Raw genomic sequence first — 19,243 nt, 5'->3', positions numbered from 1 at the left:
TTATTTTTTCTGTGGCAGAAACAAGCTTTCTTTAGAACACATACAACTCTTACCAGCCCCAAATTCTTATATGTAGGCTACTCCTAAAATGTAAAATTGTTATTTGCTTTAAAGGTATAAAAATGCAAATTATCTGGCAGTGCAGAAAAGTGAAGAAAGGAGCATGGCGCGGGCCAGATTCGAACCTGCGTCTGTGATCACAACAGCTCTTTTAGGGTCATGATCATTTCCCACTGCTCCTTGACAAATGAGCCTATTATTGCTGTTAATTGCAATGAAGGCATGTTTTCAGATAGCACATCTACCTCGTATAACGTGTTGTAAAATCATCCTCGCCACATGCGTGATCTTCAAGACAAATGGCTGCTTGTCAGCACATAAGTCAGTGTGAGTGACCGGCATTGCTCTCTCTCTCTCTCTCTCTCTCTCTCTTTATGATGTGTGCTTCCCCTCACTCGCCCCATCCCTCCTTAATATGATGTAAAAAGCTAATCGCATGCAAATGTCTGTTGTCCCGGTAACACGGCCGAAAAATCCCTTTGATGTTTCACCCAACTCATTCTCTCCACGTTCTCTTTGTTCGCCCAAGTCTCTCTGCCTCGTCCCCCCCCCCTCTCTCTCTCTCTCTCTCACTCTTTCTCTCACTTTCTTCTTTTCCACCCCCCTCCCCATTTAAACCCATTCTCTCGCTCTCTTCACATTTCTATCAAGACAAAAACTTCTCTGCCCTCAGCCATACCTTTCTCACACTCGCTGCGTCTGCTGCGCCCCCCGCTCACTCACTCGTCTGCCTCATTCTTTCGCTCTTGTTCTCCATCTCTCCCCTCTCTGTGCCTCTTCGTCTGTCCCTCCTTCATTTCCCATCATACCATCTACTGTCTTTGGCCTCTCTCTCTCTCTTTCTCTCTGCGCGCTCTTTTCATCTCTTTTTTTCCCCTTTCAAAAATGTGATCCCTTCTGCTGGTCACTGAGTGGCTGCCATTTTCAGCGTGTCAGTAATGTTGTCAAGTGCGTATCCCGCATAATGCTCTCATATGCACCAAATGTCATCAGGCTCTAAAATGGCTGCGGGGGAAAAAAAAAGGGAACAATTTGGTTGTGTTCATTTAATAATCCCACAAAGACAATTGAACAGTTACAAAGTCAAAAAGGAGCATGCAATTTAAAGCATTCAAAAATGTAAACATTAATACATGATGAGTTCATGAGAGGCTTATAAAGACAGATTGTTTCTCTGGCACACGTTCCTGTTTACAATCAAAACTATGAATCACGCCAAGGTATTTATGGTTTTGGGAGAGTTGGATCGCACACACGCCCCGCTGCGGAGAGTATTTTTGGCCTGAATGTGGGTTTAGTGCTGTGGATACAGTACATTCCTCCCACAGTTGCACAGGTTTGGGATCGGTCGCATTTCAGTCCTTCACTCTTCTCCAAGCAATCTGTCTTTCTCAGAAATTGGATTCGTCCTCTGAACTGCCTAAATTATCAAATAATTTATTTTTACTAGCATAGCAAATTTTTATTGCTCGGAGGTTGCTCTTCCAAAATTCTCAGTTTCAGAATCAACATTGTCTAAGATTATTCTCCTAAAATTCCTTCAGTTCTTTGACTGCAGACTTTTGTCTCGGCACAGTCTGAGACTATATTGAGATGTCTTCTGAAACTTTTTTTTTTTCTCAGGAGGATAATAAGGAGACTTCAGTCTCAATTTCTTCTCCATTTAATCTTTTAGCTACTATTAAATTGATATTCAAGTTAAGCTTAATTGACAGCATGTGTGGCATAATGTTGGTATTTCAACTTGACTCTCTTGGACTACCTTGTGAAAAAGTACTCTAGCATATTTTTAAAAGAATATACTTAAGTGTTAATATAATGAAAGACTAAAATGCATGTTTGAGCAGTCTTAACTGAAAACAACTTGCACTGATATATCTTAAAATATGTCAGTGCCATTGTTTTGTCTCAAGATGCACATCATGATTTTATTTATTTATAAAAGCTACTTAAATGTCCTAATTTAACTAAGGCCTAATCCTGGCTTAATCTAAACCCTGTCTGTGAAACCAAGCCAATGGTTAAAAATGTACTTTAAAGTACAGTAGTTTTTATATATATATATTTATTTCCCTTCTTTCTCACAAGGGACTTACAGTACAATGGAAGTAAACGGGGCCAATTTGTAAATGTAAATGTTAAAATAATCGCGGTTTCAATATTATAGTCAAATGATAAACAATATTATCATTTGACATGCAATAGTACTTTACATCTGGCAACTATGGTAATTATGACATGGCGTGAACGCAGCAAAAGTTACATCAAATTTTACAATTTTGTTGCAATGTTAGTAGCCCTAAAATACCTGTAAAAAATCTCAAATAAAACATGTTTTAATAGAAACATTCATTTAGGTACTTCAATAAAATTACAACTTGTGCTTTTAAATATTGGCCCCATTCACTTGTAAGAGCCAAACCAGAAGTTTGATTCTTGAGTCAAAATATATTTTTGTGGTAATCGAACATTATGCCACAAACGCAGTCGATTGAACTTTTTCATTTAAAAAGAACCTATTTGGGAATTTGCTTCCCTACAGGTGTATCGGCACATCAAGCTCAATAAACAACTTGAAATAAAAACTCTTTAGCATAAGGCAAACAAAAACTCTAGCTGTTGTTTTATCAGTAAAAGCTAACAGTTCCACCATCTAAAATATGCACCAAGACAGATGACTTGAAGTACAAATAGAGCTTATAAAGGATAATTTTCCAGAGTCAGACTTCATAAATTTAAAAGTGGATTACAGTTGCTCGAGTCAGAGTCAGTTTTTACGCGGTTGAACCTTTGAGTAGATTAGTGTTCCAGCATCTAATACTGCTTAAGACTGTGCAGAATCTTACTAATGGAAAAGCTGAGGGCGGAGTTAAATAATTACATAACTCATAAAGCAAAACACATCATCCATAGCAGCTCTCTTTTGAAATGCAGGTCTGGATTTGGCTCTTGGATTGGCCATGGCAATAAAAGACAGCTGGTACTTAACTAAACTCAGAGAACGGAGAATAAAACGTTCCCTCTTTCTTCAATACTCTGAGATGGAGATGGGCCGAAATACCAGATGTGTCCTCAGCCAACAGTCTATTTTGATTTGATATCACAAAGTGTAACTTGCTGCATTGGCAGAATCTTTCGACAGCAATATTTCGAGAGTTTACGTTTGGAAAATCGTGCGTTTGGTTCAGATTTGATCCACATTTACATCACAGATTACAAAACAAAACTTTTACAATGATGTATGAAGCTCCATGTGACTTCTGTAGAATTTGGTGAATAACACAGCTAAATTTCGCATCGTTTGGTTGTACATTTCAATCTTTTCATCATTCAAGTGCACTTAAACACAGATTTCCACCTTAAAGTCAACATGAAAGGTCAAGTTCACTTTCCAGAACATTTCCATGTTTCTCAATTATTGCCCTATCTTTATATTATTTTCAGTCAGAATGGAAAGTTATTACATTTAGATAAAAGATTATGAAGATAAACACTTTTTCTTTTGATATAAATGTACACAGATGAATCGTGCACACCAGTAAAGTGTATTAAGAATGTACAATTTGATTTCATGTTGACTTGAATGTCATCTTTTTTAGTTGCTAATGTGTGTGATGGGCCTGAGACTGAAAGTCAATTAAAAAGAGTAACTGAAATGATAAGAAGCGAGACGGCTGCTGACACATGACCTCCAGTCTTCTGTAATACTGTGTTCACATGGCTGTGTGCGTCTCATGATCCAGTTTGTGCCCAGTTGTCCCAGTCGTAAATATATGTGTTGATGAAAGAAACAGCACCCATTTTGTCTGGGGAGCAGACAAAAAATATGCTATTATGCATACATACTGTATGTGTGTATCGTAACTGATACATCAGGCTCATATAGTGTGATATACTGAGAATATGGAGAATATCATATTCCATATGAAAAAAAGCATCTCAATTTTATTGAAAGGCTCAAACTCAGCAATTATATGCAGTTTGTTGCAGATATTGATTTTTATATGACCAAATTCTGATTGCTTGTAATGTAAATCAGTGAGATCCGTATAACAGTGTAGCAGACTACTTGCATAAAAATGCATATAAATATTAGTTGTCACTTAATATCTTCCAATAATATATCTTAGTAAGATGTTATTAAAATGATTAGTTTTATAATCAAAGCTATGCAGTTTTACAGCATATAATGCAATGTAATGCACCGATGAACAAATAAATGTTCCTCAAAAGCCTGATGGATCATATCATACATTTGAACATGATTTCTAAAAAAAAATATGAATGGATAATCAAGTAAACCAAAGTTGCTTCAGGCAGTAAGAGTTCATTTGGAAATATTACTAACAGTATAGAAGTTATTCTTACGTTTACTTTATAAAAATCATTAAAAAGTTCACAGTAAAAAGACATGCGAACCATGACCTGAAGGTGGGCATTTTAACAATTATACTAAAAGGCCTTTTACTTGCTAATTATTATTATTTTTTTAAATCAGACAGCAGGTGGTATGTAGTAGATGTAGTTTTTTAGCCAAGTTGATCATGCTCATCATTTAGAGGCTTTAGAATATTTACATATCAAATATGATACAGTAATTGTAGGGTTAAATGTGCATTTAATAGTATATTAATGTTTTGTTGAATTTACCCTGCTGGTAAATTGGTAACTGCACACTCTGCTTCTAAAAAGCATTTTTTTTTTCACATTCGAATCCACATATTCTGAATAAATACATAAACAAGCAACATATAATGTGTAAAAAAATATTAAGTAGAAGAAAAAAACACACACAAAATAACACATTTAAAATACTTACATGAATTTTAAGACTTCCATGGTGAGTTGATATGATTCACACAGAGGTGGAGGGTGAAGTGCTCTATAAAACACAATTACATATCATCATCATCATCATCATCATCATCTTTACTCACTGCACGTGTGTGTATGTGTATGTGTATGTGTGTGACTCACCTGAGTGTGTCCTGTTTGCTCAATGTTTCTCTTTGAATCTCTTGCAGAGGCGGGTGAGTCGCCCCCTTTCATGCTGCCCACAGAAGATGAATCTGAACAACTGCTCTGAACTGAAAGAGAGAATGAGAAAAATTATAAAAACTTGTTCAAAAATAGCCTTTTTAGAACCATTTATATTAGTGGTACAAAAAGAACCTACATCACATATGTATTCCATATAAAATGTCCAGATCAGTGATCACATAATTGACTTGTCTTAAGCCACGTTTTAAGCGTAGTTTAAAAAATACTGTTTTAATGTGATGAGAGATAAAGTGACATCTGTTGGAAAACAAGGAGTATTGCATGCAGTGAAGGAACATGAGGATGGCCACGTCCAAAATTGCATACTCTCCTGAGTAGGTACTTATTTTGAATAAGTAATTACTTCACGGCCGCTAAAAAGCATGTTCTATATATTATGAATGTGTGTAGTATGAATGTTCGTATGTTGGTATGTACATTCACCATGTTGTCATTATCATGTGACCTACCAGCATGAGTTACGTCACTCCACTGTCATTCACAAATCCTCTCCCGTGGCCTCATGGGATTGTAAAATGTCCATTGTATGCACACTTCAGTATGCACATTTCATCCGGGTACTTTTTGCCAAATCTTTTATGAGTAGTGTGAATTCAGACATACTTCTTTTGTCACATACTGTTTTTCGCCTACTATATTGTAGGGAAGTATGTGATTTTGGATGCAGCCGATAAATGTGTGCGTGTGTTTGGGCCTACCTAACCATATTTTGGGGACAAATCTGTAGCTGATTCTAACAAAACCTTATTTTGGGGAAGTCTTCAATTGTCAAAAAAGGTATAAAAATAAAGTATATATTTTTTTTTTTTATTGTAAAAAAAAATATTTTAGGGTTAGGTTATTGTATGTATGACTAGCTTTATACAAGTCTATGGATTTAGATGTGTGTGTGTGTGTTTGTACCTCTGTCATTCAGGCTGAAGCTGGAGTCCAGTTCTGAAACTTGAGCTCCTGTCACATCCAGTAGCAGCTTACTGGAAACTCCCATACACAGAGACTCCTTCAGACACAACTCTACACACACACACACACACACACACACACACACACACACACACACACACACACACACACACACACACACACACACACACACACACGCACACGTACACACACACCTTTTTGTCAAATATGTGCATGAAAATGGATGTGGCATTCTTTACAATAAATTATGTCTGTGTGACTTCAGTATACAAGTCCATTTTTTAAGAGTCCAAAGTATAGAAAACACCATTAAACATGATGGTTAATGAACAAACCAGAATACAATGTGGAGTAAAGTATAATTTAAGTCTCATTTGCATAAAGAAAAGACAAAAGTGCAAATGTAAATCAATGCCTTAATGACTGACATGGCTCCAATTCCCATAATTAATTAATCATTAATCACAAATTGGTCTTTTCCAAAAACTGCCCCTAGACAAGATCCTGCAGAAAAAAAAAAAAACATACACGGACAGAAGACATCTAATTAAACTGTCTTTTAATGTTGTCTTAATTATACATAAATAACTAGGTCAATAACTGCAAAGTATTCGTTTTTAAGAGCTCATTAATTAGGGAAAATGGGCACTTAGTTAATTAAGCAGAACTTTGTGGTATTTAACTAATGGATCTTTGACGGTAAAATCTAAAGCTAAAGTAAAAATAAATCAAAAACTGTTCAAAATCCTAGTACGCTGCCTACTAAGACATCACCTGCAAGCATCATAAGACCTATTCTGACATTTTACATGGTGACGTTTGGTAATTTTAGAATTCACAGGAGGTAGTGGACCAGTCTGAACGCAAATGTCAGTGTTTTTCTCTCACCACCGCAGAGAAATTTTTTTGGCAGAATAACTTTTATAAATAACTTTTTAATAACTTTGTTTTTTGACAAACACCAGGCTAGTGTGGTGATTTACTTTTGTCTCAATCGTCATCTCTGAGTATGCAAGTAAACTGTAAGAATTGAGAAATTAGAAAATGCCGGGCAGTTTGGTTGAGGAACGACCACTCCCCGAGAAGACAAAGGACCTTTCTCGAAATTAACATCTGACTCTCTCTTGAGAAACTAGCATCCCCAAGTCAATCACCTCCCCCATGTTGTCTCTCTCACGCTGAGATCACCAGATATTCACCCAAAAACCTATATGGTTTAATGTGAATAATTATCATACAGTATTATACATGTTTGGTATCATTTGAAATGTCTCAGTGCGACTGGTACAAAGGTCTCATTCCCAAAAAAGTAAACCAAAAGGTGATAAAGTTTTTAAGAGTTGAGATGACTTGCACACAGAGGAGGGTGTCTTCCAGGCAAATGACATCCTGCTCCCAAAAGTTGTAAACTCTGAATGCAAATTCCCATTGTTAGCATATGTTTCCATGTTAAATAAGGTTCTGTCTCGGTCTGAGTACTTAAAGAAATGCAGCGAGAGGCTCAGGGCGATTTGTAGCTCAAATTAGCCCGTGATGCGGAGTGTGGGCAAGACACACATCTTTTCTCTTTATTCCAGAGCATTTGATGTTTTGTATTTACTATATTTGAACTGATTATGAAATTGGCATGATACATTTACCTGACATAAGAAAATTGTACACATTTGATTTTATTCTGTCTTACTCTGAAATTGTTTTCCCAAGTGGATTAAACGGATTCGTATGTTACCGCAAAATCTGCGTCAGATTAGTCACGACTAATATTTGGCACTAATTCAAGTGTACGTGGTCTTGTAAAGACAAGAAGTGAATTTCCGTTAAGGACAGCAAAATGCTGCTTGACCAACCTAAATTTGGGTGTGTCTTACCTCTGTTTTAATTTAATGTTACTTTAGATAAGTGTACGTGGCAAACCACGGCATGGCTAATCCAAAGCTATTATAAGAAAAGTAATGTTGGTCGACTTATATTTGTAGTAGTGGCCATACCTCTGCCTGAAGTTATGTTAAATTCAAGAACAATGGTATACAAAAACCACGGGGGCTGTACAAAAGTATCTTTGATTGTGTAAGCGTGAATGCGAACATCTCGGGTATATAGCAATTACCTCTGTTTAGTGACCGAAAACTGACTTTGTGATCGTGAGACCCACGTTAAACAGAAGGCGTGAGGACCTCAAAGCGACACAGATTCCTAATATGAACGGGTAAAATATAAGTAAAGACTTGAAAAGAATAATCAAATGTGCTGCTAAACTATTATATAAATGACAAATAACCAATTGGCATTCTAACCTAAATTTGAGGTCGTGATAAAATGGAGTCAGATAAAAGTTTAAGGCGAGACACTATAGGTGAATAGGGTAAAACTTTTAACTAGCAGATATCACCATGAAACTTTCCCAGTTGATTACCAACTGTACATTAAGATGAGAAAAAAATGTATTACAAGTTTTCTGTAATTTAATGTTTAAATATGCAAATTAGGCATTATCTAATTAAATATGCACTAATTTGCATATATAAAAAAAAAACATTGTGCATTTCAAACATTTCATTGTGTTCACATATTAGATGGGATTTATGGATATCTACTTTTGTTATCCTGTAAATCAGAATATAATGTCAATAGCCTTAAAAAAATATTTTCACCATGTTTTTTGGAATAAAATGTTATATAAATCAAGCTAGGAATAATATATTTACAAATCCCTCTGTAAATGTCTTCATAATATAACTATGTACAAGACTGGAAAGTTTGGTGTATATAAGTGCTACTGAAGTGGAGATTTCGGACTTGGAGTATGAGAGAAAACTCATTTTAAGAAAACAGGCTTTAAAGATTTATATCAGCCAATGAGATTGTGCATTTAGAGTTAAATCTCCCCTTTTACTTTCACGATTGGTTGCTGATAAAAAGGAAATGATCATATTTGGATCTGACAGCACTGTACAGGAGAGAGAGAGCTTTCTAACGGTGTGTGTGATGTCAGGGTGCAGGCAGCGATCGCGGAGCAGCAGGAGGATTTACAACGCCAACTTTTGTTGAACTTGAGAAATCTACAGACGCAAACAGACAAAGTGTAGTAAAATAAACACCTAAATGTGTATTTCGGACTTTTTTTCACCACAAGTCTGAAAGAAGACATGTTATTGAAGACAAATATCCGCAAATCTAAAAACTGACCAGTGAAAAAAAAAAAAAACGATGTTTTTGCCTGCCGTGTCTTGCCTTAATAGGAATTTAATTACTTTGCCACGCGGAAAGACAGTAGACCTTCATCCGTTCTATCGGAAACTGCCATTGGACCGATTTAGACGGGCTTACATGACGTATCAAATTTTAATTTAACGATAATTGCTGAAGCTATTATCAAGGTATTGAATTAAGTTCAAATTAATTCAAGTTCAAAACAGTGTTGCCCTCCTAACAGGTTTAAAAAAAATAACTCTGAACATTTAAATACATAAAAAAATTTACACAAATACACAATTTTTTTTTAAAGTAAACAAATGTTTTAAATAGATTACAGTGCAAAAGAACTATAAAGAACAATAGGTTACACTTTACAATAAGGTCCCATTAAGTTAACGTTAGTTAATGCACATCCAGCTAGTTGTTATTGCAGAATAAACCCTGACAGGGTGATCAGGTGATCATTGCATCACACTGAAGGGGTTTATTCTGCGATAACAAACGGTTGGATGTACATTATCCTGCTTATTAAATGGCCACTTGCCACATAAGTAAATAATTAGACACTGAACATTGACTTGAGTTGAAATATTTTATTAGGTCTTTAAACGCAAAGCTTCTGCGAAGAAAGCAGTTGCTAACAATCGACAAGTTCAAACTATATAACTCAAATACTGATGTGAGATGAAACTGTTTTAAAATCGTACCTTTTTGTTATCTTATAATCCATTACAGTTTACAAAACAATCGTTGCAAAATGGCAGCAGCAGCGTATGTATTAAACAAGAGAGCGAGTCTGCGATACCGGATGACATAATTAAATAACTGTACACAAAATATTTATTTGAGTTTAAATATTTTATTAGCTCACCAAACGCAAAACAAAACTGATAACTAACTTGTTATCAGTTTTTAATCAGCTGTTATCGGGGAATAACACACCACAGGATGGTGCGATTGACCAATCAGAATCAAGTATTCCACAGAGCCGTATAATAACTAATTATGCTTTGTTAATGTTAGTTAAAGGATTAGTTCACCCAAAAATAAAAATAAAAATCTGTCATCATTTACTCACCCTAATGTTGTTCCAAACTCATAAGACTTTCGTACATCTTCGGAACACAAATGGAAGATATTTTTAATGAAATCTGAGAGATTTGTCCTTCCACTGATAGCTAGGCAACTACCACTTTGACGCTTCAAAAGTTAATAAAGAGATCGTAAAACTAATCCATATGAATTGAGTGGTTTAGTCCAAATTTTCTGAAGAGACACGATCACTGTACATGATGAACAGCACTTTTAAAAAGTGCACTTTCTAACACTTTCAAAGTTTTAACATTTTAAATCATTATGATTTAATAACATTTATTAAAGAAGTATTTAAAGAAGTTCCCTTTTTTGATGTGTTGACTAACAGACTACAGACAAGTATTGAATATAAAATTCAATATTACATTTAAAGTTTATATTTTAAATGTACAAAATTACAACTTCATCATTACAAATGCATGATTAAGATACATGATTAAATATTAAAATACTTGCCATACAAGTTTCAATACACATGACATTAAAGTATATTTTAGTTTACCATAAGTGCTTGTCAGTACATTAGACAGTATTTAACCATATTTAAATATCATAATTATGAAATGAAATATAAAGATGTACTTAAGTCCTACTTAAGTGGGTCAAACAACACTCGAAAGTTCAGCTAATTGTATTTAATATAAATTTTATAAACTATATATAGAACATTTAATTTAATTGCATGTCTCAAAACATTACATTCAGTTGACACTTAAGTATATTCTTTGAAAGTATATTATTTCTGTAATAAATAATCTTTTTAAATGTATGTTAAAGTGTACTCTTTTTCATAAGGGGAATGTTGCAAAATGTCAACCATAAATGTAGTAATATTTTATTCAATACTGCATCAAAAGAAAATGATCAACAGGAAAAGAAACAGAGTAATACGTAAAAGACATCAGAGATGAGAGGAGACTGATGATGTAAAGGTGAGAGGTCAAAGGTTAGTTCCTGACCTGTGTTATGGATGGCATGAGTCCAGAGCAGCTGTGCGATATCGTGGGTCCAGGTTCCTCTTTCCTGCACACTGGCAGCCTGGAGAGTGAGACAGTCCCTGGTGCGAGACACCTGTCTCACCCACACTTCAAACCTCAGTCCGTCATCCCCGACGCTCTGAGTGAGGCCCATCTCACCCGTCTGAGGAAACACAGTTAGTGTGACATTCTAAGATCAAATGTGTGTGTATGTGCAATGACCTGAAGAAATATCAAAGAAGTATATAAGAAGTGAGTTTTACTGATCAGACTACCAACATTAGGAATATTTGTACACACTAAAAAAGATGCCAATATGCTAATGTACTTTAAAAGAATATCCTTAAAGGGATAGTTCACCCAAAACTGAAAATTAGCCCATGATTTACTCACCATGAAGCCATCCAAGGTGTATATGACATTCTTCTTTCAGACGAATACAGTCGGAGTTATTAGTAGTGGGAAGTTCGGATAATTTTACTGACTCGGATCTTTGAATCTCGTTCATCAAAATGAATGCATCTTTTTTCGAGTCATTTCGTTCATTTCAGCAGAATGTATTTAAAATGTTATGTGTTAGCCAAATGCCCCAAACACATCAAATGTTGATCACATTTAGAATAAGAAAAAAAAAATGCAATGCAAGCAAAAGGCCAAATTGTGAGAAACAAAAACAATTAATTAATTTATCTTGGTCTTCAGGCAGTCTGTTAGTTTACCTCACCTCCCGATCTAAGAACGTTCGTTCATTCTGTGACATCCTCATAAACTGAGCTATGCAGTCTGTAGTACCGGATACAGAATTGATTAGTTCACGTTTCGAGTCTATCAACTTCGGGTTCGAGTCATTCATTCATCACGTGACAGCCCCATATAGGCTGAGCTATGCAGTCGATACCGGATAAAGAATTGATTAATTCATCTTTTGAGTGTTCGGTTTCGAGTAATTCGTTCATCACATGACAAAAGAACAAAAGACTCAGAAGAATCAGACCTGAAGACTCAAGAGGTGAACTAATCATTTCTCTTTCCGGTACTGGCAGCATAGCCTATGGGACTGACGGGAAGAACGAAAGACTTGGACCCGAACCTGAAGACTCGAGAGATGAACTAATCATTTCTGTTTCAAGTACAGAACCCATAGGATGTTGCGCAAGCGCGGTCAAGACAAAATGAACGAATCACTCTCTGAGACAACTCGGTAGTCCCGAGTCATATTAAAGATTCATTCAAAATGAACGAATCGTTCATGACCGACCCATCACTAGGAGTTATATAAAAAAAATGTCCTGTCTCATCCAAGCTTTAGAATAAATGGCTGGAGAAACTTTGAAGACCAAAAAAGTTCATCCATCCATTATAAAAGTAATCCATATGGCTCCAGGAGGTTAATAAAGGCCTTCTGAAGTGAAGCCAATCGTTTGTGTAAGGAAAATACCCATATTTAAAACTTTACAAACTATAATCACTAGCTTCCAACAGACGGCCGTACGCATCGATTTACGGAGGAAGACTAACCCCTGACACAACGCAAAGCCAAATGACAAACGCGGAAGCTCAGAGGAAAGAGCAAAACAAAACACTTGTTGCGAATTAGCTATTTTGAAGAGAAATGTCACAGATTTCTATATAATAGAAGAGGAGCTTCAGTTTGTTGCATAGCCCTATTTGTTTAAACCGCAAGAGGTGTCTAAGCTTACGATACTCCTACATCCTACGTCATACATGTGCCACGAGTTACTCTTTTGGCGCAAGTCGACTTGTGGTGACACTACGTGCGTACAGTCGTCTGGCAGAAGCTAGTTATTTTATATTTTAAATTATAAATATTTTATATTATTTTATATATATATTTCATATTTAAATTATAAGTATTTTTCTTACAAAAACTCATGGCTTCGCTTAAAAAGGCCTTTATTAACCCACCATAGCCGTGTGGAGTATATTTATCATGGATGGATGCACTTGGGCTTCAGATTTTCTCCAGCCATTCACTCCTATTGTAAAGCTTGGAAGAACCAGGACATTTTTTAATATAACTCTGATTGTATTCATCTGAAAGAAGAATGTCATATACACCAAGGATGGCTTCAGGGTGAGTAAATCATGGGCTAATTTTAATTTTTGGGTGAACTAACCCTTTAAGTGTTAAATTAATGTAATGTTTTTGGAGACTTAATTGCATGTTAAATTTATCGCCTCATACTGTTGTCATTTTTTTGAAAATTGCAGGCACTATACTGTGCAGTACATTAGTATCCCCCCCCCCCTCCCCCCCCCCAGCCTGTTTGTGTGTACCTTAATGCTGTGTTTGAAACTGTACACACTGCATCCCGGGTTGGGTGTTTTGTGTTTGGTGAAGATGACGTAGTTCTGATAGAGGAAGACGTTTCTGATTCCCGTCTTTTTCCGTCTGCCTCCACCGCACACACACAGCTCACCCTGACGCACCAGCTCTCCACGCTCTGCCACGGGTATCTGAAACACACACGCATTGGGTTTTCATGTTTTATGGGGACATTCCATAGATGTAATGATTTTTATACTGTACAAACTGTATATTCTATCCCCTAACCATAAACATCACAGAAAACTTGCTTCCTTTTTACATTTTCAAAAAATATCACTTGGTATGATTTATAAGCACAGCAGAGCATCATCTTCTTGTTGTGCGATTTGATATGATATGAATGCTATGGAGGATGCATCAATATTGAAGTTATATATGAAGAGTTTGGTTCCAAAACGCGATAAACGTCATTTTTTTTTAAATCAGTATTGTATCTGGTCGGTATTGAAAAGTCAATTTTTTATTTTACGTAAAATGCAATATCCGCCGTGTTATTCTGTCATGTTTTCTCCCTTTCTTTCCAAATCGTGACAAACGCCAGTCTCCCTTCTCTTATTCTTTTTTTTTCTTTTCTTATCTACTTTGTACTTTTCGATCAGCAAACAAGCAAAAAAAATTATAATTTTGACGGCACTGATGAACATGTGGTTTGTTTCTGTGGTGGATAAGAAACATAAGGCATCGAAATCGAATCATTTACGTGAGGAGATTAAGAAGATGAGGCACTCGAGAGGAGGAAAAATGCCGGCTGTTGCTTGTTCTCACACGACGCAAGAGAGGAAAAAAGTGGGCAAACTTCAAGCCAAGTCAACTTCCCAATGAAAGCACAGTGAAAGAAGCAAAAAGGAAGGATGTGCTGAACTTGCTCTCTGAAATTGGTGTGAGTGCCGATGTGTCTTCTATGATAATGCACTCTCTCAGTCACAGACGAACGATGTTGACTGTGACAGTCATGAAGAGTAGCTGCCCATTGTGTCAGCCTTTTGAGAGTGACCATTCACTGATTTCTTAATGAATGATAAGTTGTTGAATGTTTTTACAAAGCATATTGTTATATTAGTGCAATGGATTTGTATAGTATGCACAAGACAATCAATTCAATACAACAAATATGTCTTAAATATGAATGTCACTTTCTGTAGTCCAATACAAGAGGTGTCATGTGCAAATCAGTTTTCAATCTTCTTTACAGTTCTATTTTGAACAGGTTTAAACAGATATTATATTAATGCAAGGGATTTATAGAATGCACAAGACAACAAATTCAGTGATTTTTATTAGGGCTGACTTCTAATAGTCGAGGATTCGACGATTCGATTCGGAGAGGTCTGATTCGACTATGAACCTCATAGTCGAATACATGGGCGTCAGTTTGGTTTGAAATGTGCTGGGGACAGAGACGCATTCGCATTTTCAGAAGGGCAGGGTACAAATAAAAAATGTTTTTCGCTTTCGCGCAGGTTATGTTTTGAAAGACGATGTCCTGTAGCTTACTAATGTAAATAAATAAAAATGTATTCAAAAATCTGCTTCACATTTTCAGCAGGGCTGCGGAGCGGCTGTGGGTTGACTTCACACGGTTCTCATGGGCTTTATAAGTCCTAACGTGAAAAAAGCTTTACGTGGTTTAATGTACCTAAACAATGATTACCAAATTTCCCTCTCATATTGCTCCTCATAACCACTGAAAATGGTCAAAAAATCGAACCCAGAGTCCAATTATTATGGACGTTATCTGATATTAAGCGTTTCTGCTTCACATTTTCAGCAGGGCTGCGGAGCAGCTGTGAGTTGACTCCACACGGTTCTCATGGGCGTGAAAAAGCTTTACGTGGTTTAATGTACCTAAACAACGATCACCAAATTTCCCTCTCATATTGCTCCTCATAACCACTGAAAATGGTCAAAAAATCGAACCCAGAGTCCAATTATTATGGACGTTACCTGACATTAAGCGTTTCTGCTTCACATTTTCAGCAGGGCAGCGGAGCGGCTGTGAGTTGACTCCACACGGTTCTCATGGGCGTGAAAAAGCTTTACGTGGTTTAATGTACCTAAACAACGATCACCAAATTTCTCTCTCATATTGCTCCTCATGTTTATGAAATGTTATGATACATGTGTGATATGTTTTGTTCATCTGGCTTTAAATTAATAAAAGGTATTTGTTACACACCATGTTTTTCTTTTCGTTTTTTAGCTCTTTTGTTTGAAATGGAAAAAATGGTTCGACTATCAGTCGACTACGGCAAAATCTAACGAATCAGATTCGACTATGAAAATCCTTAGTCGAAAACAGCCCTAATTTTTATTCATTGTTTAAAACCTGAAGCATAACCCTGGCATTACTCAACCCATAGCCCTGCTGAGCAAGTTCACTGTTGTCACAGGAACACACAGAGAAACAGGTGGATCCAAATGTAGCATATTTATTGTTAGGACAATCCAATTCGTAGTCATCCATGCAGGGGTCAAAATCCATAGCAGTCCAATAACAAATAAACAAGAAACAAAAAAAGAACAGGCTAGGAAACACAGAACAGAAGTGTAGTGACAAATGACAACGACTCCGTGACATGGACTGAAACAGACAGGGTATATATACACAGATACTAACAAGGTGACGGGAAACAGCTGTGTACAATGATCAATGATTAGGCAGAACAGGATGATGGGAAATGTAGTGCATGAGAGAATGACACCGTGGGGGACAAGGACCTCTAGTGGACACCCGGGGAAACACAAACCAGACACTGTGACATAACCCCCCCCTCTACGGAGCGGCTACCAGACGCTCAAAGACCCACAAAAAACAACCAAAACAAGAGTCCAGGAGGGAGGTGGAACGGTGGAGGATCAGGGGGAGGGATGGAGGGCCAGGTCCATAAAAGGGAACAGGAGGTGACGTGAACAGTCTCTGGATCGGCAGACGTGACCTGAACAGTCCTTGGATCAGCAGACCTGCTGTGTCTCCTCCAAGCACGCAGTACAGCTACTGCATAAAAGAGGAAGACAGCCTTCCTTGCCGTGGCAGGGCTGATGGTGGGTATCTCCGGGACAATCTCTGGGATGACAGCGGGCTGCACGGGGACGACCACTGGGATGACTCTACGGAGCGGATATCAGACGCTCCAAGACCCACAAAAAACAACCAAAACAAGAGTCCAGGAGGGAGGTGGAACGGTGGAGGATCAGCGGGAGGGATGGAGGGCCAGGTCCATGAAAGGGAACAGGAACAGGAGGTGATGGCTTAGCCGGCGGCCAGGGCGAAGCAAACGACCCATCGGGTGGCCAGGGCGAAGCAGACGATCCATCGGGCGGCCAGGGCGGAGCAGATAGTTCATCGGGCGGCCAGGGCGGAGACGACCCTTCGGGCGGCCATGGCGGAGAAGACCCTTCGGGCGGCCATGGCGGAGAAGACCCTTCGGGCGGCCATGGTGGACAAGACCCTTCGGGCGGCCAGGGCGGAGCAGACAGTCCATCGGGCGGCCAGGGGACAGGAACAGACACCGGCTCAGGAACAGACACCGGCTCAGGAACAGACACCGGCTAAGGCACAGGAACAGATACAGACACCGGCTCAGGCACAGGAACAGATACAGACACCGGCTCAGGCACAGGAACAGATACAGACACCGGCTCAGGCACAGGAACAGATACAGACACCGGCTCAGGAACAGACACCGACTCAGGCTCAGGAACAGACACAGGCTCGGCGGTGGCCATCTTGTCAGGAGACACAGGCTCGGCGGCGGCCATCTTGTCTGGAAACACCAGCTCGGCGGTGGCCATCTTGTCCGGAGACACATGCTCGGCGGTGGCCATCTTGTCCGGAGACACAGGCTAGGCGGCGGCCATCTTGTCCGGAAACACAGGCTCGGCGGCAGCCATCTTGTCCGCAGACACAGGCTCGGCGGCGGCCATCTTGTCCGGAGATACTGGATCGGCAGACGTGACGTGAACAGTCTCTGGATTGGCAGACGTGACGTGAACAGTCTCTGGATCGGCAGACGTGACGTGAACAGTCTCTGGATCGGCAGACGTGACGTGAACAGTCTCTGGATCGGAAGACGTGACGTGAACAGTCTCTGGATCGGCAGACATGACGTGAACAGTCTCTGGATCGGCAGACGTGACGTGAACAGTCTCTGGATCGGCAGACGGGACCGGGACCTGAGCAGTCTCTGGATCGGCAGACGGGACCTGAACAGTTTCTGGATCGGCAGATGTGACGTGAACAGTCTCTGGATCGGCAGACGTGACCTGAACAGTCCTTGGATCGGCAGACCTGCTGTGTCTCCTCCAAGCACGCAGTACAGCTACTGCATAAAAGAGGAAGACAGCCTTCCTTGCCGTTGCGGGGCTGATGGTGGGTATCTCCGGGACGATCTCTGGGATGACAGCGGGCTGCACAGGGATAACCTCCGGTAACACAGCGGCCTGTACAGGGACGACCTCCGGGACGACAGAGAGAAGGGAAGTCTTCCTCCTCCGTCGTTTCTTATGGCGAGGTGCAGGCTCTGTGCTGAACAGGACCCACGGCGAAAGGTGCTCTGGGCTGAGCATCACCGGCCCATGGTCGAAGAAAGACGGTAGTGGAGAGTGGGTCCGGGGCTCTAGTACTTCCTCCCCTGTGGGCTCCACGAGTCCCTGAAAATCTGGCCCGACGGGTTCCCCTAAAAGACTCTCTGTCATCGATGGAAGGGGTTTTAGGGGATTTGAGCGCCATGGCCTCCTCATTCTGGCGGGCCAATAAAGCAAAGCCCTGAAAAATGTTCAGGCTACTGGATCCATTAGTTGACAGAGTCGTTCTGTCACGGGAACACACAGAGAAACAGGTGGATCCAAATGTAGCATATTTATTGTTAGGGCAATCCAATTCGTAGTCATCCATGCAGGGGTCAAAATCCATAAAAGCAGTCCAATAACAAATAAACAAGAAACAAAACAAGAACAGGTTAGGAAACACATACTAGAAGTGTAGTGACGAATGACAACGACTCCGTGACATGGACTGAAACAGACAGGGTATATATACACAGATACTAACAAGGTGACGGGAAACAGCTGTGTGCAATGATCAATGATTAGGCAGAACAGGATGATGGGAAATGTAGTGCATGAGAGAATGACACTGTGGGGGACAAGGACCTCTAGTGGACACCCGGGGAAACACAAACCAGACACTGTGACAACTGTGAGTTACTGATAGCTATTCCTTTACCTATCAATAGCTTGAGGTGACCTTGCTCAACAGGGCTATGGGTTGAATAAAATCTTTAAAAAAATATTTGAGGCCTAAAGGTGATATAAAATTGATACTATAATATGTGAATCTTCTCTACAGTGTTCTTAATATGACAAAGTATGTGTTTTTGTCTGTAAAAATTACAAAAAATATTATACTAACATTATTATACTAATAAACTTACTTTGTTGTGTATTTTCAACAGTTTAAAAATGAAAAATACATTTTATATTGATTCAATGGATTAATTGCATTTTGAAAAAAATAAACATTGTCATGGATTTATTGCATTTTGGGGAAAAATAAATAATTTTTTATTATAAATCTTTGAAA

At 38.7% G+C, this 19,243-nt stretch overlaps 1 protein-coding gene across 2 annotated transcripts in view; it reads right to left on the bottom strand.

Moving 5' to 3' along the window:
* Positions 1-1,094: 1,094 nt before the first annotated feature.
* arhgef40 (Rho guanine nucleotide exchange factor (GEF) 40) overlaps positions 1,095-19,243 on the bottom strand; it is a 49,296-nt gene continuing 31,147 nt past the window's right edge. For both annotated transcript variants that reach the window (XM_081359358.1, XM_081359359.1), the window contains exons 18-23: positions 13,611-13,790; positions 11,295-11,475; positions 6,025-6,135; positions 5,038-5,147; positions 4,880-4,942; positions 1,095-3,866 (exon numbers count right to left, since the gene is read on the bottom strand). In XM_081359358.1, the coding sequence (XP_081215484.1) occupies positions 4,916-4,942; positions 5,038-5,147; positions 6,025-6,135; positions 11,295-11,475; positions 13,611-13,790 (609 nt within the window). In that variant the 3' untranslated portion in view covers positions 1,095-3,866; positions 4,880-4,915. The remainder of the gene's footprint in view (positions 3,867-4,879; positions 4,943-5,037; positions 5,148-6,024; positions 6,136-11,294; positions 11,476-13,610; positions 13,791-19,243) is intronic.

The sequence above is a fragment of the Scardinius erythrophthalmus genome, assembly GCF_964197995.2.
Source record: "Scardinius erythrophthalmus genome assembly, chromosome: 2".
Taxonomy (NCBI): domain Eukaryota; kingdom Metazoa; phylum Chordata; class Actinopteri; order Cypriniformes; family Leuciscidae; genus Scardinius; species Scardinius erythrophthalmus.
This window is presented reverse-complemented; position numbering and strand designations above follow the sequence as displayed.